General features: G+C 40.7%; 2 protein-coding genes across 6 annotated transcripts in view; one reads left to right on the plus strand and one right to left on the minus strand.

Moving 5' to 3' along the window:
* Positions 1 to 690: 690 nt before the first annotated feature.
* Positions 691 to 23,869, minus strand: part of HERC3 (HECT and RLD domain containing E3 ubiquitin protein ligase 3) — a 100,524-nt gene continuing 77,345 nt past the window's right edge. For all 5 annotated transcript variants that reach the window (XM_044766318.2, XM_070505373.1, XM_044766313.2 and 2 more), the window contains 5 exons: positions 19,583 to 19,649; positions 19,000 to 19,082; positions 4,796 to 4,979; positions 4,464 to 4,566; positions 691 to 2,426 (listed from right to left, as the gene is read on the minus strand). In XM_044766318.2, the coding sequence (XP_044622253.1) occupies positions 2,218 to 2,426; positions 4,464 to 4,566; positions 4,796 to 4,979; positions 19,000 to 19,082; positions 19,583 to 19,649 (646 nt within the window). In that variant the 3' untranslated portion in view covers positions 691 to 2,217. The remainder of the gene's footprint in view (positions 2,427 to 4,463; positions 4,567 to 4,795; positions 4,980 to 18,999; positions 19,083 to 19,582; positions 19,650 to 23,869) is intronic.
* NAP1L5 (nucleosome assembly protein 1 like 5) lies at positions 10,145 to 14,792 on the plus strand. Its single transcript, XM_044766319.2, has one exon. It carries the CDS (start codon positions 12,584 to 12,586, stop codon positions 13,514 to 13,516), a length of 933 nt encoding a protein of 310 aa, XP_044622254.1. The 5' UTR covers positions 10,145 to 12,583; the 3' UTR covers positions 13,517 to 14,792.

The following is a 23,869-nucleotide window of genomic DNA, read 5'->3' on the forward strand; positions in this document are numbered from 1 at the left end:
TGTGTAAGCGGGCTAACGAGCACAGATCATTAGATTAACAAATCTGATTCACCTTTAATTTCTCCTTTTCCCCTCAGGCTCCCACTGCCTCCGCTTCTCCCCTTTCTCCCGTTCATGTACTCTTTCCCACTTCCACTGCCGCTGCCCTCACTGCTTTCAGTTGCTGTCTTTCTGCTCTGTCCTTCCCACTCCAAAAAATGTACCTCTATCCACATTTTTCTTCTGAAAACCAGGCTCAAGTCATATCACTGCCTCCTACCCCAACCCTAAAGTTCTGAACATTTTAACAAATCCTACTTGGCTACCAACTAAAATTCCGATGCTTAGCCTTGTTCCTCAGCCCCAAACCTACCTTCTTTCTCCCTAGTCTTATTTATCATTATTCCCCTACTTCCTCTGACACTCTCTTCAAATGGTTCCTGGCCCTTCCCCATGTTCAAGCCTTCGCTGGTCTTCCCCTCCATGGGAAATGCCTTTTTACCCATCACACACCTTCAGAAATCCCATCCATCCTTAACGCCACCTGCTCCCTGACCTGGGCTCCTGCCTTCCTCTCCATTTCCCCAGCATTTGGTTCTACTTTCTCATGGCTGGAACCGAATTTGACCACCTGGCAGATTACTTGGGTAGACTGACTGAATTCTTCTCCTGAAAACAAGCTACCCCGTCTGCAAATACAATAAGAAGTCGTTTTAAGTTAAAACACCAAATTTATTGCATAATATTGAACTATATGCACACACATAGAAAATAAACATTTCATTTAACTATATCTTTTTTTAATCTTGTATTATAAAGACTGAAAAACTACCAATTTAGCAATTGGAATAAATCTACAATCCTTCATTGAGATTTGACGCTGTATCACGTTTCATAAATACTTCATTTTATATAAATAAGTCTTTTCCCTAGTGACTAAGAATTTAAAATTAGGTTGACATGGATTCTTTGATCATGTAGAATGTTCTTATCCCATGATGAAGGTTGAGCATGTCATTATTTTTGAGATACATATATTTGCTTTAAACACAATCCCCCCCCGAAATCCCACTGTAAACAAACATTTCAAATGCAATAAACAAAAGTTCCTTAATAAAGAATGTCCTTAAGTCTCAGCAATTAGCGAAGAGAAAAAAAAATTTGAGTAGAAATTTTGCAATTTAAATAGAAATTAAAAAAAACAGACCGCATGCATCCACCAGAAGTAGAGGAGAGGAAAGGGGCATTAAGTCAGGTAACAGAACGGGATGAAGGGAAGAAGAGAGAAAAGTAAAGTGAGAGAGAGAAGGAGGGTGTGAGAGGGAGGAAAGAGAAAGTGGTAGAAGACAGAAAGTGATAGGGAAAAAGACAAGAAGTTTATTATTTCTACTTTTCTTGGAGAAGATATCCTTTAAAAAATTAATGCAATTTGCTCCAAAAGCGAGATAATGGAAGGGTGGGGGCCTATTGCTTCACTTTATTGTCAAAGGGACTTGGCCGAACAACAAAATAAAATGAGGATCAGCTGCAACTCTAAGCTGCTCTGCACAACGTTAAGGAGGTCCAGGAACAGGCAGAGCCACGGGGAGACTGCTAGTCCCTCAAGAACTTTTTTTTTTTAAAGCAAGAAGCGTTCATAAAGGCTCCCAGAAATTCTCGAGAGTTCACCAGAGTAGTGGACCCAGATTCAGCTGGTTGGAATTGGGAAATTCTGAAGTAGTCCTTTCCTCCTTAGTCCTTAAAGTAGGGCTACAATAGGCCAGGAGCATTTCCAAGGCTGCAGAGAACGGAGACATTCTGCATGTGCAGGTAAGAAAGGACAGATCAGTCAAATCTTTCTTGCAGAGGAATGAGAAGTTCAGAGAAGGACAGGAAGCATGGTGAGGAAAGATGAGGGCTGAGAGAGACATCTGGGAAATGAGAGTTTAAAAATCCACTGCCATTTTATCCAGCAGAGTGCAACATATTCACAAGTGCAAGAAACACTGGGTGATTTGGTTTAAAAACAAAAACACCTCCCATACAAGAGCCAATTTTTCACCCCATCTCCAACCCCCGATTTTTCAAAAAGGTTGCTTACTGCATACAACCCGAGAAATACATCAACCAGGCTCAGGATTGACAAGTCCCAACCCCCTTACACGATAAAAAAATAGAACTCACTCCCCCTGATTTTCTGTATAGGCCTCAATGAGGACACTGAGGAAGGAAGGGAAAGCTAGGGCTGGCTGGGGAGCCTCAGGCCAGACTAAAGCCCTCGTAGTTGTCAAGGGCCTGTGTGAGCCGTGCGCCCAGGATCTCTTTGCTGCTGTACTTGGGCAGGTCAAGAAGGTTGTAGCAAGTGTGGGCCACAGGCAAGTACTCCTCCCCGCTGGCTGTGGACTGGATGACGATCTGTAGGCTCGCCATGCCATAGATGGGAATCCGATCACTGCCCGTCAGGAACACTGGGGAGAAAGGGAATTGGCATTACCAGCAACGCAAATGCGGAGCTGCTCTCAGCGGCCCTTCAAACAAGAGAGGAAGGCATGACACCCTGTGGCTTGCATGAGAAGTGCAATCACTTTTATGTGCCAATATGCACGGCATTAATATTAACAGATGCTCATCCTTACAAAGCAAAACAGATTGCCTTTCAAGTCCTATTTTTTGGTTTTATATGGATAAAAATTCTATACTATTCACTGGCTAATTCTGGACCCTGATTATACACTGACACAAATCATCCATCCAGTGGAAAGATGCTCAAAAATGCCCTCAATCAAATGTACACCCTCATAAATGCCATGAGCCTTCACAAAATCAAAGAGGAAAGGAATTACTGACATAGGAAAAGAGGAGTTGACCTCAGGGGGAAACCAGGAAGAAGAAGGCAGTCTACACGACCTCGCGGTCTCCTCACATCTCACGGGTCTGGTGCCTGTACCACCCTGGCTACTGAGTTTCCATTTGGGATCTGTTCGCTTTCCTCTACCTCTGGCTCCAGTTTTCTTAAACTAGAAGAGCTAACACTGCCATTACATTTCACTGTGACTTGGCAAAAAAAAGAGAGACTGAGAGAGACAGACCCAGCTGTCTTGTTTTCTAGCGCTGGATAACTTTCTCATAGCTGAAGTGCTGGAAATTACTACAATGACATCATTAGTTAAGCAGCACTTTCAAATAACCTGCTATTACCTGAGACTGTGATACAGAAATATTCTTGCCAAAATCTGTAGCGTTAATAAAAATTTCTAAGTCTAATGATCTCTGAACATAAAAATGTCTTCTTTTAAGGAAATCTCCAGGACCAAGAGCAGGCTCCTCTTAATTGTCACAGCCCTACAAGTTCCCTTAGCAAACCTTAACCTGTCATTCAACTCATAGGCCACTGCTTCGCAAGAGGCAATGTAACTGGGCCAAGGAGAAGCAAGGCTCGTTCTAAGACTTCTTGTGTAAGATATCGACTTTCTCTTGTCCTGACTCCTTGTGAGTGGCAGAATCTGGCGGTAAATCTTGCATTAATATTAATATATGTTCATTCTTAAAGCACTGCCTTTCAAATCCTCTTTTTTAATTTTCTATGGGTGAAAATTTTATCCTATTCACTAGCTAATTTCTGACCCTGATTATACACTGACAAAGATTTCAACTATTTTTAAGAGGCTGAATTTGATGTAAACCAGACTTCATTCTTCTTTCCAAATGTATTACCCTTCTCCAATGTCATCTGGCCAGTCACAAAGGACCATAAATTGTCTGATTCCATTTATATGAAATGTCCAGTACAGGCAAATCCATAAAAACAGAACACTGATTGCAGGAGGAGGGGTAGGGAGAAATGGGGAATGAGTGCTAATGGGTATGGGGTTTCTTCTTGAGATGAATGTGTTCTAAAATTGACAGTTTCACAACTCTGTGAAAATACTAAAAACCATTGAATTGTGAGTCTTCAGATTTATTAAAAAGACCATATTAGAAAAATAACCTAAATGTAGTCAGGTCATACAAGTTATCAGAGAGTATATTCAAAATATAAACAAAAGTGTGGTGAGAACTGTCTAGAAAAAAAAAAGGTGAATCTTATGGTATGTGAATTATATCTCAATAAAGCTATTATTAGTCACATCTCCCCAGTGCCATCTGCAGTAGATATGTGCAATATTTTCCAAAGGCTAGAGAGAACAGGGAAGTTAATCCAAACAATTGGATTTCATTCACGTAACACTTAAAGGAATCACTTAGATATAAAACAACTAGTATTTTAGAGCAATTGAAAAATAAATGAAGTGCTTCCTTCCTTTCTTTTACAAAGTCCCTTCTGTTAGGCAACAGCTATGGCTAACAACCTGTGTTGTGCCTGAGATACGATTCAGACAGAGAGTGTAAATATACTGACTTCCTAACTCTTCACCATTTAAGAGTTCAAACTTTATTTGTGGAGTATCTCATCCTACAACATACGCAAGATTTAACAAACACCATATGAGATTACTGATACCTACAGAGAAACTTCTTCTTCTTTTCCAATGGAAACTCATGAAATGTTTCCCAAAATAGTTTCACGGTGGGATGTGTGGCTGAGTAATCACCCTTGTAGATGGCAGTCTGCCCAAAAACGACAAAAAGAAAAAAACGTATCTTACAGAAGAAGAAGAAGATCACAGTGGACATTTGTGTACCATTTGCACTGGAGAGTAAGAAATAACCCCGGAGACGCAGGAGGCCTCCAGATCCTCCTCCACCACAGCACACTTGCAGAGACCGGGCCCTGGGCACACCCACCCAGGCCGCAGCCACTTCCTCGCAGGGTAAAGACAGCACCTTTCAGGCTTACCTCTTCTAGTTCCTCCCAGTTGTAGTTGCTGTTCCCCACCATCATGGCCCTCAGTTCTGAAGGCTGGAAGAGCTCAAGCACTTTGCCACCACAGACCTTTAGGAAACCACTGGAAAAGGCTGTGTACCATTCATGAACTGAGATTTGGAAGACATAATTCACGTAAGCATCCACAAACTCCTGCCTGCCAGAAGACCAAAGAAACAGAACATGTTTAACTCAAAATCTCGTACAGTTCATAAGGCTCCCCTTCTACACGGAGGTTGAGAGGGATGGAAAATGGAATTTCATCACATCATCAGGCCAGGAAGCATCCTAAGGCATTATGTGTGTTACTGCCCAGCCCTAGGATTCCACCAGGGAGTCTCAGGTGACCTGGGGACAAAGGCCAGACAGGTGCAACCATACTACTTACTTTATTTTACCTGAAGTGCTCCAGTTTTCACCTTGTTTACGGTCCTGCTTCAAATTTAGTTTAGAAAAAAATAAAAGCCTTTTTCTGATGAAAAGAAAAAGTCTAAGATAATGATTCTAGGCTACTTCCCCTCTCTTTGGAAACAAATAAAGCTAGACCGTGTGATATCTGTATCCTGATCTATTTCAAAAGATAATTTCATAACTCCTTTCTAGAAATCACTTAACTACCTCTGGAAAGAACTGCCTTATACAATGGCTCCATCTCACTAATAATCAGGGAACCACAAATTAAGACAATACCGAACTTTCATTTGTACCCACTGGCCTGGCCTAAGTTTAAAAGTCAGAGAATAGCAATGATGAGTGAAGATGTGGGGAGGTGGATGGTTAAATTCATGTATGAACTTGGCTAGGCTATGGTACCCGTACCCAGTTGTTCGGTCAAACACCAGTCTTGATGTTGCTGTGAAGGTATATTTTTATGTGTTATTAACATTTAAATCAGCAAACTTTAAGTAAAGCAGATTAGTCTTCATAACGTGGTAGGCATCTTCCCATCAGCTGAAGGTCTTAAAAGACTGAGATCCTCCAAAGAGGAAGGAATTTGGCCTCTAGACTTAAGATGCAAAATCAACTACTGCCAGAAGTGCCAGCCTGTCAGCCCGCCCTGCAGATTTCCAACTTGCCAATTCCACAATCACATGAGCAGATCCCTAAAATATTGATAGACAGATATTCTATTGGTTCTGTTTCTCTGGAAAGCCCTGACTAACACAGATTTTGGTACCAGGAAGTGAGATACTGTAACAGAAATACCTAAAAATGTAGGAGTGACTTCTGAATAGGGTAAAGGATAGAGGCTGGAAGAATTCTGAGACACTTGACAGAAAGAGCCTAGATTGCCTTGAAGAGACTACTGATAGAAATATGGACATTAAAGGAGGTTCTGCTGAGGGCTCAGAAAGAAAAGAGGAGAGCTGTGGAGAAGGCTTCTCTTGTCTTGGAAAATACATACATGTCATGTTAGAAATACAAATGTCAAAGTGGTTGTGGTGAAGTCTCAAATAAAAATGAGGAACGTGTATTGGAAATTGGTGGAAAGTCAATCTTGTCATAAAGTGGCAGAGAACTTGGCCAAATTGTGTTCTAGTATTTTGTAGAAAGTAGAACTTGTAAGTGTAAACTTAGATACTTAGCTGAGATTTCTGAGCAAAGTGTTGAAGACGTGGCCTGGATTCTTCTTGCTGCTTATAGTAAAATACAAGAGGAAAGAGATAAATTGAAGACGGAAGCGTTAAGCAAAAAGGAACTGGAACCTGAAGGTTTGGAAAAGTCAGCCCATCCAGAGAGCATGCTCTGCAAACAGGGCCAACCGTGTGGCTGAACAAAGGTTTCCGGAGGAGATCAGGCAGGTGACTCATGAATCCAATCAAGCACCTGAGCAGAAGCCAGGAACACACATGTGGCTGTCCAGGAAGGATCTGCAGAGGACCCTCTTCTCCCATGGCTTGGACCCCTGTGAATTGCCTGGGAGGCCAATGAGGATTTGAGAATTTTCTACCAGCAGAAACACTGCGAGCCTGCACTGAAGGAGACGGGATGAAATGAAGGATGGCGGTCAGACTTGAAAGGAGGCATGAAAGGAGCCAACAGAGCTAACTGGCTGCGAGCAGGTGTTATCTTTCAAGAAAAGGGAAGAATGACCCCAAAGGCAAATCAGAGTCCAGCAGGGCTTCCACTGCTACCACAGGCACAGGTCAAGGAACAGAGCCACCACCCCAGTGGGCCAGAGGACACAGCAGGAGCCAAAGGAGATTATTCTCCCAGCCTTAAAATCTAATGAAATTTGCCCTGCTAGGTTTCCAACACGCTTGGGACCTCTGACCCCTTTCATCCTTCTGATTTCTCCCTTTTGGAAGCGGAATGTCTCTCCTATGTGTGTTTCACTGTTGTATTTGGAAGCAGATAACTTGTCTGGTTTCATAGGTTCACAGCCATAGAAGAACTCTGCCTCAGGATAAATCAAACCTCGAGTCTCATCCATACCTGATTTAAATATTTACATTAGGGTCCTCAAGAGAAACAGAACCAACAGGGTGTATGTGTGTACATATATAGAAAGGTATTTATTATAAGGAGTTGGCTCATGTGATTATGGAGACCGACAAGCCCCGAGACCTGCAGTGAGCAAGCTGAAGACCCAGGAGAGGCAATGGTGTAGCTCTAGCCCCAGGACAGGCAGGCTCAAGACCAAGGAAGGGCTGATCTTTCTGTTGAGTCTGAAGGCAGGAAAAACTGATGTCCAGCTCAAAGGCAGTCAGGCAGGACTACCTCTTACTCAGCCTTTTTGCTCTCTTCAGGCCTTCAACTGACTGGATGAGACACACGCACCTTAGGGAGAGCAATCTGCTTTACTCAGTTTCCTGCTTCAAATGTTAATCTCATCCAGAGACACCCTCACAGGCATATTCAGAGTAATGTCTGACCAAATATCTGGGGACCTCATGGCCCAGTTTAGTTGACACATAAAATTAACCATCACAGATGAGATTTTGGACTTAAAGTTGACGCTGGGATGGGTTAAAACTTTAGGGGATGCTGGAAAGGGTGAATGTATTTTATAGGTGAAAAGGACATGAATTTGGGGGGGGCCAGAGGATGAAGAGTTATACATTGAAATGTGTCCCCCTAAAATTCATATATTGAGGGGCCGGCTCCGTGGCCGAGTGGTTAAGTTCGCACGCTCTGCTGAGGAGGCCCAGGGTTTGGATCCTGGGTGCGGACATGGCACCTCTCGTCAGGCCACGTTGAGACGGCGTCCCACATCCCACAATTAGAAGGACGTGCAACTAAGATATACAAATGTGTACACGGAGGGTTTAAGGAGATAAAAAGATTGGCAACAGTTGTTAGCCCAGGTGCCAATCTTTAAAAAAAAAAAAAAAAAAATTCATATATTGAACTCCCAATCCCTAGTACCTCAGAAGGTGACCGTATTTGGAGATAGGGTCTTTACAGAGGTAATCAAGTTAAAAAGAGATTATTAGGGTGGGCCCTAATCAGGTATGACTGCTGTCCTATAAAAAGAGGAAATCTGGACAGAGAGACATGCATAGAGGGAAGATAATGAGAAGAGACATAAGGAGAAGATGGCCATCTACAAGCCAAGGACCTACGACTGGAACAGTTCCTTCCCTCACTGCTTTTAGAAGGAACCAACTCTGCCAACACCTTGATTTTGGACATCCAGCCTCCAGAACTGAGGGACAATAAATTCCTGTTGTTTAAGCCACTTTGTCTGTGGCACTTAGTCATAGCAGCCTTAGCAAACTAACACATAGACTCTAATCTCTACATGTCAATTAGTATTGCTCTCGACACATTCTTTTCTTTCATAACGATCATTAACAGTTATGGAGTGTTTACTAGGTGCTAGTCACTGCAATAAGTTCTTGGATGAACACTATCTCAGTGAATACTCAAAACTATCCTTTGAGTGAATTTTATGGTATGAGAATTATGTCCCAATAAAAATAAATACATGAAAAAACAACTTTTTGAGGTTGATATAATCATTATTCCAATTTCAGGGCTAAATCTAAGACAAACAACTACTTTACGGGCAGGGGCAGAAACTGAAGCCAGATATCTGATCACAGACCTGTGCTCCCAAACACCTCACTCAAGTGCCCTCCCTTCTCCCATCTTGCCTTTTCATTTCTAACGCATTGCCAATGGTTTTTAGATTCTGAATCCAAACTGTAGTAAGGGTCTTTTAAAAAGTCTGTCAAGCTGATTCTGAAATTTATATAAAGAGGCAAAGGAACTAGAAGGGACAAAACAATTTTGAAAAAGAACAAAGTTAGAGGACTCATATTACCTAATTTCATGACATTACTATAAAGCTACAGTTATCAAGGAGGGCATCGGTGAAAGGACAGACACATAGGGCATTCCTCAATATCATAGGCTCGGTTCCAGACCACCAAAATAAAGTGAATATCACAATAAAGTGAATCACATGAATTTTCTGGTTCCCTGGTGCATAGAAACAATATGTTTACACTATACTGTAGTCTACTAAGTGTGCAATAGCATCATGTCTAAAACAACACTGCACATACCTTAAGTAAAAAATATTTTATAGCTAAAAAATGCTAACCATCATCTGAACCTTCAGCAAATCATAATCTTTTGGCTGGTGGAGGGTCTTGTAAAAAATGCAATATCTGGGGCCGGCCACGTGGTGTAGTGGTTAAGTTCAGCATGTTCTGCTTCAGCGGCCTGGGTTCATGGGTTCAGATCTGGGCACGGACATACACTACTCGTCAGCCACACGGTGGGGGTGACCCACATACAAAGTAGAGGAAGACTAGCATGGATGTTGCTGATCTTCCTCAAGCAAAAAACGAGGAAGACTGGCAACAGCTGTTAGCTCAGAGATAAGCTTCCTCAGCAAAAAGACAAAAAACACAAAAATTCAATATCCACAAAGCACAATAAAGTGAGGTGAAATAAAATGAGGTATGCCTGTAAATCAATGCAACAGAACAGAAAGTCTAGAGATAGATCCATGTGTATATGGTCAATTAATGTGCAAAGTAAGTCTGCAAAATCAGTTCAGTGACGAAAGGATAGTGTTTTCAATAAATGGTACTGCATCAACAGAATATCCATATGCAAAAGGCATATATCTTACACTCATATAAAACAATACAAATCATAATCTAAATCTGAAACAAAATTATAAAACTTCTAGAAGAAAACATAGGAACAAATCTTTACGGCCTTGGATTTGGCAAAGACTTCTTAGATATGACACCAAAAGCACAAACCATAAAAGAAAAAATTTAAAAATGGATTTATCAAAATTAAGAATTTCTGCTTTTTGAAGACACTGTCACAAAAATGAAGAGACAAGCCACAGACTGGAAGAAAATGTTTATAAAACACATACCTCACAAAAGACTTGTATCCAGAATATATAAAAACATTTAAAAATTAATAAAGCAAAAAACCCAATTTAGAAAACGGGCAAAAGATACTTTATCAAAGAAGATATATGAATGGCACATAAGCAAATTTGAAGATACTCAATATCATTAATCATTAGGGATACCATTCACAGCTACTAGATTAGGGAAAAAACCACTGATACCAAATACTGGTGAGGATGTGGAGCAACTGCAACTCTCATACACTGTTGGTATGAAAACAAAATGGTACAGCCACTTAGGAAAACAGTGTGCAAGCTTCTTAAAACGTTAAACCTTCATTTATCATATGATCCACTTCTAGGTATGTACCCAAGAGAAATTAAAAGTTATGTTCACACAGAAACCTGTAGACGAATGTTCACTGCAGCATTATTCATCGTCACAAAAAACGGGAAACAACCCAAATCGGAATATTATTCAGTAATAAAAAGGCATAAACTATTAATACACACACCATGGATGAATCTCAAATACATTATGATGAGTGAAAAAGGGCACACTCAAAGTCTATATACATATTATTTCATTTATATGACATTCTGGAAAAAAACAGAATTACAGGGACAGAAAACACATCAGTGGTCGCCAGGGCTGGCAATAAGGGAAGGATCATGAAGGAATTTTTGGGGATAAAGTTACTATTCTGTTTACATGACTGTATTTGTTTGTCAAAGTACCCTAAAACGGGTGAATTTTATTACACATAAATTATATTTCAATAAAAGATCTTTAAAAAAAAAAGGAGGCTAGCTTAAAACTAGGTTTTATGATTTAAGTTGAGAATATAAAAATCCTGAAAGGTGAGCACATCCAGGTTGTCTGAAGCACATTAAATTAGTCAAATGGATTTGATTAAAATTTGGGCTTTTTCTTCTTTTTTAAAATCTGTCACAACTTCTATATTAAAGAAGTTAGAAGGCCTGGTTTCTGCCCCTGATTCTACCAATCAGGTGATACATATAGTAACAGAATATTTATTTCAATTTTTCTGCTAAGTTCTTTATTTCTAAAATGAGAAAAAGCATTCTTAACCTCAAGGTAGCTGTAGCTGTGAAGAGATGATACATGAAATATATGGATGATATACAGAATACATATAGTGTCAGCCAACTAAATACAGATATATTATTATATCAAACTCAGTCAGAGCTAAGATGGAAATTTCAGCCTTAACAACAAAACTCAATCATTACAAATGGAAACAGGGAAGGGGGGGAAATAAATGATCCAGAACAGAATTAGGAAAGTAAAATAAACAACAGAAATCACAAGTACACAAAAAACTATGATGTTTGCTAATGGGAATATATTGGCCCTTTTGTAAATGGTTACTTTCTTGGGGAAGGGCACAAAGATGTCTTTTTCTAAAAGAGAATATTGTTGCAGGTTATCTTTGCATATTAATAAGTGCAATTATTTTGTAAAAAAAAAAATAAACCACACAAAGAGTGCTTGCTGTGTGTTAGCACTAAGTGTTTTACATATTACCAACTAATTTAACATTCACAAGAACCAAAAGATGGTACCAAATATATTTTGGGAAGTAATTTCCTAACATTCATATGCTTGGTGAAAGTTTCAGCAAGTCCCAATATAGTGAAAGAAAAGCATTTCAATCAGTAACGCTGAATCTGAACACATTCCTGAGGAATTTCTGGAAGGATCGTTTGTCTTCCATTCCTCAAATACGTGCTCTCAATCCTTATTCAAGAAGTTATCATTTAGGTTTAGTAAAAGAGCTAAAATATCTATTCACTTTGCTATTAGAAAACAAGACTTCGCTACTTAAGATCTTTTTTTACGTTCTCATATACAAATCACAGCAAGACCGACAGAGCAGGTGCTGAACTGCGGCACGCTCTGGGGACACCGTGTGCGCCACACCGGTGTGCCGCGTGTCCCGGGAACCGCAGAGATCGGCCCCAGGCGCCGAGGGCCCTGCTCGCCTTCGGCCCTCCGCCAGCTTCTTTCCTCCTCGCAGGCCAAGGACTCTGAGGGACCTTCTCAAACACATTCCAGAACACCAGGGTCCTGAGACTCTCCACCCAAACGGCTCGCAGAGACCCAGGGTCCGCCCAGGGGAGAGAAGACCTTCTCACCGGTGTACATACGCCGCTTGGCCAACACGCGGCCAAGTGCGGATGCTGGGGGACGGCCTGACGTGCAAGCTGCCCTGGCCACACACAGGCACCCAAGTCCCAAAGGGGGTGGAATCGAGTCAGCTCTCCCCTGCCTCCACTTTCTGGAATGGAATTCGGAGGGATCTGAGAGGTGACCAAACCGACTCCACAGGAGTGAGCCAGACACCGTCCCACGGCAAAGCGATGCCAGCTGCGGGCAGATGCGGACAAAGGCCAGACAGCTGTACTGACAGATGGACACAGGGCCCGGCGTGGGGCCCAGGACCAAGCTGACCCCGGCTGAGGCCAGCAGCAGCCCGCAGAAAGGGCCTCGGGCCCCGCTGCCACTCCCGCCTGGCTCCACGGGGGTGGGCACGCGGGCCGACCGCAGCGGGGCACCCAGCAGACGGCTTCTGACGCCAGCAGCAGGGCCGAGCGAGGGCAGCGCGGCGCCCACAGCCGAGCCAGCAGCCAGTCCAGGGCCGGGGTCCCGGGGGCGGGGCCGCGCGCACGTCACCGGGGCGGCCGACGTCACGGCCGCTTGCCGCAGCCGCAAGGTCCCCGCGCGCAGCTCCGCGGCAGGTCTGTGCGGGAGCCACCCAGCCCTCTGCGGCTTCTCCTCTGACATGGCTGACGCGGAGAACCAGGGGCCTGCGGAGCCGAGCCAGGCGGCGGAGGCGGCGGAGGAGGTAATGGCAGAAGGCGGTGCGCAGGGGGGAGACTCGGACAGCGCGGCCGGTGACTCGGACAGCGCGGCCGGCGACTCGGACAGCGCGGCCGGCGACTCGGACAGTGCAGCCGGTCAGCCGGCCGAGGAGCCCCAGATCCCTGCCGAGAATGCACCAAAGCCTAAAAATGACTTTATCGAGAGCCTGCCCAACTCGGTGAAATGCCGAGTCCTGGCCCTCAAAAAGCTGCAGAAGCGATGCGATAAGATAGAAGCCAAATTTGATAAGGAATTTCAGGCTCTGGAAAAAAAGTATAATGACATCTATAAGCCCTTACTTGCCAAGATCCAAGAGCTCACCGGTGAGATGGAGGGATGTGCATGGACCTTAGAGGGTGAGGAGGAGGACGATGACGAGGAGGAGTATGAGGATGAGGAGGAGGAGGAGGAGGAGGCTGCGGCAGAGGCTGCCAAAAATGAGGGTCCCCACTCTGCCGTGTCCGATGACGCCAAGAAATAAGCAGAGCAGAGGCTGAAGAGGAGAATGACGACGAAGACAAAAAAGCTACTTTTTTATACATATATATATTGGTGGACTTAAAACGGCTCAGGTTTTGGACCAAAGAACAATGTGAATCAATTCTGACATTCCCAAAAACATATTAAATTGAAGCAATCAGATCCTGGCCAGCCCGTTTCAAATTTGATTTTCATTTTGAACATAAATGTATCAAAAGATATTAAAGAAAATGAGTTTAATTTAAAATAATTTCTCCATGATCGCTTCTTGAGGACTGGAATTGAGGCTTATTAAGGGTGTCAAGTAGATGTGAAGTAAAGAATGTCACTTTGAAACTCATTCATCACACTACGCACGGAACACCCAAGCCAAGACTGAACGTGTTCTCAATGCCTAATTCTTCAGGTTCTTTACTCCTGAAATTTTCCAGTGCAGAACCCAAGAAAAGTCTCATCTTTAAGACTTTGCTTTTGTAACGCAGACATCAGCTTTACACTTTGGGGAAGAGAGATGGACTGGAGGAAGCGTGCGCTGGAGATCATGACAGTACTGTTAATAAGCCTGGAAAACTGCCACTTCAAATTCTAATGAATGTTCTGAATATTGAAATTTAGAGAAACATGATTCTGAGAAGGAGGGTGTATAACTTGTATAGTATTGTCAACATATGTGTTCGTTATTTACAGTCTCATGTTTATGTGTTTTCTTGGTAGTGTCTATTTACAAAGGTGTAAAAAAAAACCCCAAATGTTTAAGTATTAAATCCCTTTACCTAGCATTCTAGAAATATTAATTTACTTCAAGAGATGTAAGATGTAGCAAATTCTGTAAAGCATGTGTATCCAGTGTTATGTAGTTTGATCCTCGTAAAGTCTTTTTGTCCCGTAGCTTTTAGAATGTAGCTGTGAAAATTATCAGAAGTCTTCACTGAAGCTAATGTTTGGAAAAAATATACACTTGAGGAACCAATCCAAGTGTGTGTCCCCACCCACAGCTCAGAAGTAGAAAGGGTTTAAGTTTGCTTGTATTAGCTGTGCCTTCATTATTTTGCTATCTAAATGTGATATGTTAAATATAAAATGGTGCATAATCAAATTTTACTGCTTGAGGATAGACTGGCTTACAGTCAAGGATTTTTAGGAAGGACACATTTAATCTAAAGACTCTTACCTTCTTTGTGGGTTTTGAATTGTGTGTGACCCAGTGATCTATAAACATAAGCATAAAATTGTTTACCACTGTGGTGTTAATAAAACAGTATTTTCCAAAAACAAAAGGACTCGGTACTCTGTCTGCCTGGCATCAAATCCCAGCTTTGCCTCCTATTAGCAATGAACCTTGGGCAATTCAATTAATCTACGTGTGTTCAGTTCCTCCTCATCTGTAAAAGGGGAGAGTAATAGTCCCTTCCTCACAGGTTATTATGGAGAACAAGTGAGTTAATACAGACAAAGCCCAAAGAACAGTATCTGACACATACTAAGTGCTTGAGAAATTTCAGCTATCATTATTATTATTACTACTACATAGAAGATAAAGACACTGATTGGAAATTCAATCCTCGTCTCCCGAGTTACAAAAGAGGAGAAAATGCACATCATTATAGTCTTAAGTTTATGATTCCTTATTGTCAGAGAAGAATGTGGCCTTTAATTCAAAAACACAAGGAATTCAAAAAACTATCTTGTTTTGGTTTCCTCAATATAAAAATCAGGTTCTGATATCCTCCCAGAGAGGATAATAGACTTCAATGTGACATTATAAATATACAAAAAAGGCTATTTCAACTTTACATTTGGGCATTCTGAATGAAGTAAAAATAATAAAATTACAGACTCCAAAAAGATTTTTAAAGTTGTATTTTCTTCCATTTTCCTAAGGGTTAAAATTACACAAAAGCAAAATTTAGACTGCTTTACCTTAGGAAATGGAAGGCGGCTCTGACCTGTTGCTAATGGCAAGAGTTTAGTAAAACTTTAAGGTAATATTAATCTTCGTAGGGCCAGGCCAACCAAGAGAGAAAATGAAAATAATGTATTATATAGCAAGTCAATCTTAATAGAAGCAAAAACAAAATCTAATAAAATTCAATATTCATTTATCTCATTCTATGAATAAGAGACTGTCATTTAATATTTTTCTAGGTCCAGCAAAAAAGGTAAAAATGAATGAAACAAATAATGTATAATTATTGGGGAAAAATTTTTTTTGCAGGCCTGTGATTACAGATAGAAAATCCAAGAGAATTAAATGAAAACTATTACATTTAGTAACTTTGAGGAACTGACCAGTTACCAGATAAATACATAAAAACCAATAACTATTTCTAGGCACTAGTAATGATCAAAACAAATGGAAAAGGCTCTCACAGTGAAAACAAGAGATCAAAATATAAAAACCTCTAACAAAAAGTATGTATAACCCTTGTGAAAAGAAAAAACAGACTATCACAAAGAAGTGTAAAACTGATCTTTGGATAGTAAGACGGAATGTCACAAAAGTGTCCATTCTTTCCAATTAACTTTTAATTTATCCCACTATGTTTTTTCCTACACAAACATACCTATCGTAAAGTTTAATTTATAAATTAGGCTCAGTATGAGATTAACAACAATAATAATAAAATAGAACAAATATAACAATATACTGTAATAAAAGGTACCATAAATCTTAGCAACCTCAGCATACGATTTTTTCCCTTTCCTTATTAAGTCGAGAACTTTCACCTTTTCACTTAAAGGAAGCACTTTACAGCTTCTCTTTGGCATATCCAAATTGCCAGCATACCAACTCTTGCACTTTGGGGCCATTCAGTAAAATAACGGTAACTTGAATGCTGGCACTGTAATACTGAGACAGTCAAGCTGATAACTGGGACGGCTACTAAATGACTAACGGCAGGTAGTGTATCAATGTGGGTATGCCAGACAAAGCGATGATTCGCTTTCTGAGTAGGACAGAGTGGGAGGGCATGAGATTTCATCATGCTACTCAGAAGAACGTGGCATGAAATTTAAAACTTATGAATTGTTTATTTCTGGACTTTTCCATTTAATATTTTCAGACCATGGGTGACTGGGTAACTGAAACCACAGAAAGCGAAACCGTGGATAAGGGGAGACTACTCTAACTCATTTGATGTCTGCAGCTCTTGTCCAAGGATGCAAAGCAATTTTAAGACCAAATGGAATGTGATAAATTATGGATACTGAATTGGTACCGTTCTGGCCTTGTCCTCCAGGGTAGTGGTGACAGGAAATATCTTATTGTTAACAAACACAGCTTCAACGCCAGCAGTATCTGTGTACACAACTGCCCAAGCTAAAAATCCAACAGGTATTATTTTTATCATTCTTTCATTTAATTTTCTTAGACTAATCTAAGAAATACCCAAAAAGGACCCCCAGTGATGACATTACAGCATATAACAGAACAAAGGAAAGAAGAGTTGCAATGATTAATGTTTTACAGTCATACACAACCCTTCTTACCAGGATCTCAATGTGCTTTGCTGATAAGATTTCTGCTTTTTGCAGCATAAAAGAAAAAAATTCACTCATACCTTTTTCTGACTGTCCCTAACTGACGGCAATCCTAAGTAATATGGCAGTAACCATGCTAGGTTCTCAGAAGCCCGTCCAACAGGTAACTGTGTGACAGCAACAGGGGGCAGCGATGGCGAAGGGGGGGTCTGCCTCCTGTCACCATGTACAGAGACATGTGCGACAGTTCACCGTGTGTTCGATGAGTGCTAGTGACCCAGAGCAGCCAAAACCTAAACTTACCTAACACAGAAGCTGCTCCACACTTTAATCTCAAACACAGTGTACTGACAATAAAAACAGGAACCATCCCCTCCGCCTGGCAATATTTAAAATGACAGCACTCTTCATTGTACAGAGACTTGAAAACTTTTGAAGCTTTTTTATAGAAAATCATGTAACAGAATAATGGAGATTTGTAATACAAGTAAAAAACAATGTAGGTTCCTTCTCATCACTCTCTTGAATTGATGTCTTGCTGTTAAAGAACCTTCTTATTATGTTAATATTATATGTTAAAGAACGTTCTTATGGAAAACGTTTTGCAGGAGTAGCACTGAAGTCAGTTAGGGGCAAGTAACTGCCAAGTAAGAGAAAAGGAACCCACGTGGCTTTTAAACAAAAGCACGCTCCCCACAGGAGTCTGAGCGCCACTCGCGGGGTTCAGCAATGCCCGTCAGTGTGTGTTAGCAACAGATATAAATAGTGAAGAGGGAAAAAAATAAGATAAAGAAAGTGTGCCACGGACCCACTTCTATCATTTGACACCTTTGCTCACAAACCAACAATGGCTTCTTATTACCTGCTGAATAAAGTCTAAATTTCTCTGATTTTCAAAGACTTCTACAATCTAATCCCTGAGCTAAGCTGGTGTGGGTCGTCCAAAGGAAGCTTCCCCCAGCCATGCCCTCATCCAGCACTCACACCCACATGCTCCTCCCTGTTCTCTGCCTGAAATAACCACCAAGATCCAGCCATCACTCTACGGAGCACCTTTTACTTCTTATGTCCTCACCTCTACTTTCTAGTATCCAATCTTAGTCAGCTGCCCAGCCTAGCTCTATCCCCTATCTGTCCTCCCAGATGCATCTGTGCAAGGTGACTCCTTCCAATTCAACCACTCAATCTTGTCTTCCTATCTCATTTATGGTTGCACATGAGAACAGCTTATCACCTAAACAAACTGAGTTATACTTCAGTTTTCCTGCACAGTTTGTCTCTCAACTACTGAGTCAATTCAACTGCTGATTCAAAGAAATGTCTGTTGAACGAGGAGAGATAGTGAGAGGGATAGGGAGAGAGCCAGAGAGAGAGAAAAACTCAGACCCAGAAAGAGAGAGAGAGCAGAAAAGGCAGAGACAAAAAGTATTCTAACAGCAATAACTCTGTAAAGATATGAAAAAGAGCTTTAAATCCCAATAACTGCCTTAACCGCAGACAACAGCACAAATCGCCAGTGCCTGCACTAGGTCACTCTTTTCCCCACCCAGGGTATCCAACACAGAGCATTCTGATGACTCACCAGAGTATAAAGACATTCTGAATGCTCCCCTTCCTCAGGCTGCTTGCCTAGCTCATTGTTAGTTTCTCACAGATGATGCGCACATTATTTTGTCTGAAACCTGATGCAGAAGCTCAGACATCCTTTGAAAAACTAAAAGCTGTGGCCGGCCCCGTAGCCGAGTGGTTAAGTTCGCACACTCTACTTCAGCAGCCCAGGGTTTTGCCTGTTCAGATGCTGGGCACGGACATGGCACCACTCATCAGGCCATGCTGAGGCGGCGTCCCACATGCCACAACTAGAAGGACCCACAACTAAAAATATACAACTATGTACCAGGGCCCTTTGGGGAGAAAAAGGAAAAATAAAATCTTTAAGAAAAAGTAAAAGTGCAGAGAAATAAAGAAGCAACATCTGCAGTAGTCTAAGGGCAGACTAACCTGTTATCCTTGCACACAGTTACTTTGTCTCCTTCAGGTATCAGTTTCTTCTGTTCAACCACTCCATAGCTTTCTCGACAAATCTATATTTAAGCAGGAAAAAAGAAATGTTTCAATTTTGTTCACCGCTTATCTTTCTCGAACCCAAATGACTGAGAGAAGCTTTAGGAACAAACTTAGCTTAATAACTATTTATTAGTACACAAATTCTTGGGAGAAAAGAGAACCTGAGTCAGAAAACATTGGCATCTTAAAAGGTATCTTTTTGTTTTAAGACAAAGCATTGCCAATAAATGCAACCAAGGAGAAATGATACGAACTCTAGAAAAGAAATATATGTATCAGGAGTAAAGAGGATTAATGCTTCAGAAATTTTCTTAAGTGCATAGATTAATCATTCATTCATTTATTCAGCAGATTTACTGAACTCCTGTAACACTCAAGACACTATGAATACAATAATTTGTCTCAAAGAAGTCTTTGAATTTGTTCGTTGGTTTGACAAAAAACTAATGTTAATTATGACTTGTAAGCATGATCAAAGAGACAGCCACAATCATAAGTAAACTGTGGAAATCCTTACCGTGAAGTTGAGGCAGAAAGTCTCCTCAATATCTTCCCCAGGATAATCTAAAAGTTCTTGAAGACTCCTGATCATTGAAGGATGGAGAAAGGAAAAGAGGCAAATCAGACACTGCAATAATGTTTCTACCTGAGTCACATGTTCAGATTGTTTGCAAAGAAAAACTATAAAAGAAGATTCTAGAATGCACATAAATCCAGACTGACAGAAAATGTTACCTATACCTTTGAAAAGAAATATGACAGTAAGACTTGTAAAACCTTCATTAATTGTTCTCTTTACCTACCGACAAATCTTACTACATTTATGAAGAGATTCAGATGGATTTATATCTGACATACTTATGTTCTCTTAACCCTGGTATTGCCTGGAAGTAGATATATGAGGAAATGGTACTGCAGTGGCCCTTAAGACTGGTTTCATCCCTAAGCATTAGTAGAATATCCCTCCACCATAAAAAAGCCACAAAGTCACTTCATCCACTTAGGAATCTTAATGGCCTACCTGCTAATGCAAGGGGCTCTTTATAGTAAAGACACTCTGTCAAACTAAAGAATACTGAAACATGTTCTCTTAAAAAAAAAGAATATGTTTATGCTAACAATGGTCATATCCTAGCTCTAAAGAGAAAACAGTCTTGTAACTAGACCTCATTCGCACTTTCTTCTTTAGGAGCTCCAAGTCTGGCAATTCCACCAAGAGTTGCCCAGGAAGAAAATTCCTAGCGTGGAATTTAAATCCACTATCAGTTAACCAGCCAAATCGTTACTGGAAATATATCAGTCTCAGCCAGGCTGGCAAAGTAAACAGCACACATTTGTCATTCTCTAGCCTTCTCTTTCAGTTACCAAAAAATTAAGCCTGCCTGTGTCTCCTCTGCTATTTTTGTATATTCCTTCTAAATTTTTTCTTCCTTTCTGTGTCCCCACCCCTCCCATCCTTTAGGGTTTCTCAGTATTGGTGTCCTATACTGGTAATGTGACAGTCTCATTTCCAGAGGGTACCTTAGAGACTACCCTTCCATCTCCATCTTAAAACCGGTACTCTTTCTCCAGGAAAAGGGATATTCCTTCCATTGAAGCCAAATGGATTATACTGTTTACAGAAAGCCAAGGATATGATTGATGTCTTTTTATATATGTGATCTTATGCTACCTAAAATCAATGCAGAAAAACTCAGAATAAAAGCAATTTGAAGAGCCAGAAAGAAAATAACATAAAAATGCCTCCACTACTTTGGAAAACAGTCTGACAGTGCCTCAAAAGGCCAAGCTGAGAGTTACCATATGACCGAGCAACTCCACTCTTAGGTATCTAACCCAGAGGAATAAAAACTTATGTCCACACAAAGATGTGTACAAGAATGTCCACAGCAGCATTATCCATAATAGCCAAAAAGTGGAAACAACCCAAATATCCATCAACTGATGAACGGATAAGCAAAATGTGCAATATCCATCCAATGGGATATTATTTGGTAATAAAAAGAAATGAAACACTGATACAAGTTACAACATGGATGAACCTTGAAAACATGCTGTATGAAAGAAGCCAGACACAAACGACCATATACTGTATTATTCGATTTATGTGAAATATCCAGAATGAGCAAGTCTATATGGACAGAAAGAAGATTAGTGGTTGCCTAGGGCTTGGGGGACGAGGAGACTGAGATGATGATTAAGGAGTACCAGGTTCCTTCTTCAGGGGATAAAAATATTCTAAAATTCCTACAATCTCCCCAAACTGAATCAGGAAGAAATGGAGAATCTGAATAGGCCAATCACAAGTAAGGAAATAGAAACGGTAATCAAAAACCTCCCCAAAAATAAGAGTCCAGGACCGGACGACTTCTCTGGAGAATTCTCCCAAACATTCAAAGAAGACTTAATACCTATTCTTCTCAAACTGTTCCAGAAAATTGAGAAAGATGGAGCACTCCCTAACACATTCTATGAAGCCAACATCACCCTGATCCCCAAACCTGACAAGGACAACACAAAGAAGAACTACAGGCTGATATCACTGATGAACACAGATGCAAAAATCCTCAACAAAATTTTGGCAAACCGATTACAGCAATACATCAAAAAGATTATACACCATGATCAAGTGGGATTTATACCAGGGACACAGGGATGGTTCAACATCCGCAAGTCAATCAACGTGATACACTACATCAACAAAATGAAAAACAAAAACCACATGATCATCTCAATAGATGCAGAGAAAGCATTCGACAAGATCCAACACCCATTTATGATAAAAACCCTCAATAAAATGGGTATAGAAGGAAAGTACCTCAACATAATAAAGGCCATATATGATAGACCCACAGCCAACATCATACTCAATGGACAAAAACTGAAAGCCATCCCTCTGAGGACAGGAACAAGACAAGGGTGCCCACTTTCACCACTCCTATTCAATATAGTACTGGAGGTGCTGGCCAGAGCAATTCGGCAGGAAAAAGAAATAAAAGGAATCCAAATAGGTAACGAAGAAGTAAAACTCTCGCTGTTTGCAGATGACATGATCTTATATATAGAAAACCCCAAAGAATCCATATAAAAACTATTAGAAATAATCAACAACTACAGCAAAGTAGCAGGGTATAAAATTAACATGCATAAATCAGTAGCATTTCTATACACTAACAATGAACTAACAGAAAAAGAACTCAAGAACTCAATCCCATTCACAATCGCAACGAAAAGAATAAAATACCTTGGGATAAACTTAACCAAGGAAGTGAAGGATCTATACAATGAAAACTACAAGACTTTCTTGAAAGAAATTGACGATGACATACAGAGATGGAAAGACATTCCATGCACATGGATTGGAAGAATACTACCTAAAGCAATCTACAGATTCAATGCTATCCCAATCAGAATCCCAAGAACATTCTTCACAGAAATTGAACAAACAATCCTAAAATTCATATGGGGGAACAAAAGACCGCGAATTGCTAAAGCAATCCTGAGCAAGAAAAACAAAGCCGGCGGAATCACAATCCCCGATTTCAAAACATACTACAAAGCTACAGTGATCAAAACAGCATGGTACTGGTACAAAAACAGGTCCACAGATCAATGGAACAGAATTGAAAGCCCAGAGATAAAACCACACATCTATGGACAGCTAATCTTCGACAAAGGAGCAGAGGGCCTACAATGGAGAAAAGAAAGTCTCTTCAACAAATGGTGCTGGGAAAACTGGACAGCCACATGCAAAAGATTGAAAATTGACCATTCTTTTTCACCACACACCAAAATAAACTCAAAATGGATCAAAGACCTAAAGATTAGGCCTGAGACAATAAGTCTTTTGGAAGAGAATATAGACAGTACACTCTTTGACATCAGTTTCAAAAGAATCTTTTTGGACACTATAACTCCTCAGTTGAGGGAAACAACAGAAAGAATAAACAAATGGGACTTCATCAGACTAAAGAGCTTCTTCAAGGCAAGGGAAAACAGGATTGAAACAAAAAAACAGCTCACTAATGGGGAAAAAATATTTACAAGCCACTTATCCGACAAAGGGTTAATCTCCATAATATACAAAGAACTCACACTGCTTAACAACAAAAAAACAAACAACCTGATCAAAAAATGTGCAGAGGACATGAACAGACATTTCTCAAAAGAAGATATGAATATGGCCAATAGACACATGAAAAGATGTTCATCATCGCTAATCATCAGGGAAATGCAAATCAAAACTACACTAAGATATCACCTTACACCCGTTAGATTGGCAAAAACATCCAAAACCAAGAGCGACAAATGTTGGAGAGGTTGTGGAGAAAAAGGAACCCTCATACACTGTTGGTGGGAATGCAAACTGGTACAGCCACTATGGAAAACAGTATGGAGATTTCTCAAAAAGTTAAAAATAGAAATACCCTATGACCCAGCCATCCCATTACTGGGTATCTATCCTAAGAACCTGAAATCAGAAATCTCAAGAGTCCGTTGCACCCCTATGTTCATGGCAGCATTATTTACAATAGCCAAGACGTGGAACCAACCTACATGCCCAGAAACTGATGATTGGATAAAGAAGATGTGGTATATATACACAATGGAATACTACTCAGCCATAAAAAAAGACAAAATTGGCCCATTCACAGCAACGTGGATGGACCTCGAGGGTATTATGTTAAGCGAAATAAGCCAGTCAGAGAAAGACGAACTCTCTATGACTCCACTCATAGGTGGAAGTTAGTATATTGATAAGGAGATCTGATCGGTGGTTACCAGGGAAAAGGGGGGGTGGGGG

The sequence above is a fragment of the Equus asinus genome, chromosome 3, assembly GCF_041296235.1.
Source record: "Equus asinus isolate D_3611 breed Donkey chromosome 3, EquAss-T2T_v2, whole genome shotgun sequence".
NCBI classification, from domain to species: Eukaryota; Metazoa; Chordata; class Mammalia; order Perissodactyla; family Equidae; genus Equus; species Equus asinus.

Coding starts and splice junctions, on each gene's coding strand:
- NAP1L5 (XM_044766319.2), top strand. CDS start 12,584: ATGGACACAGGGCCCGGCGTGGGGCCCAGGACCAAGCTGACCCCGGCT.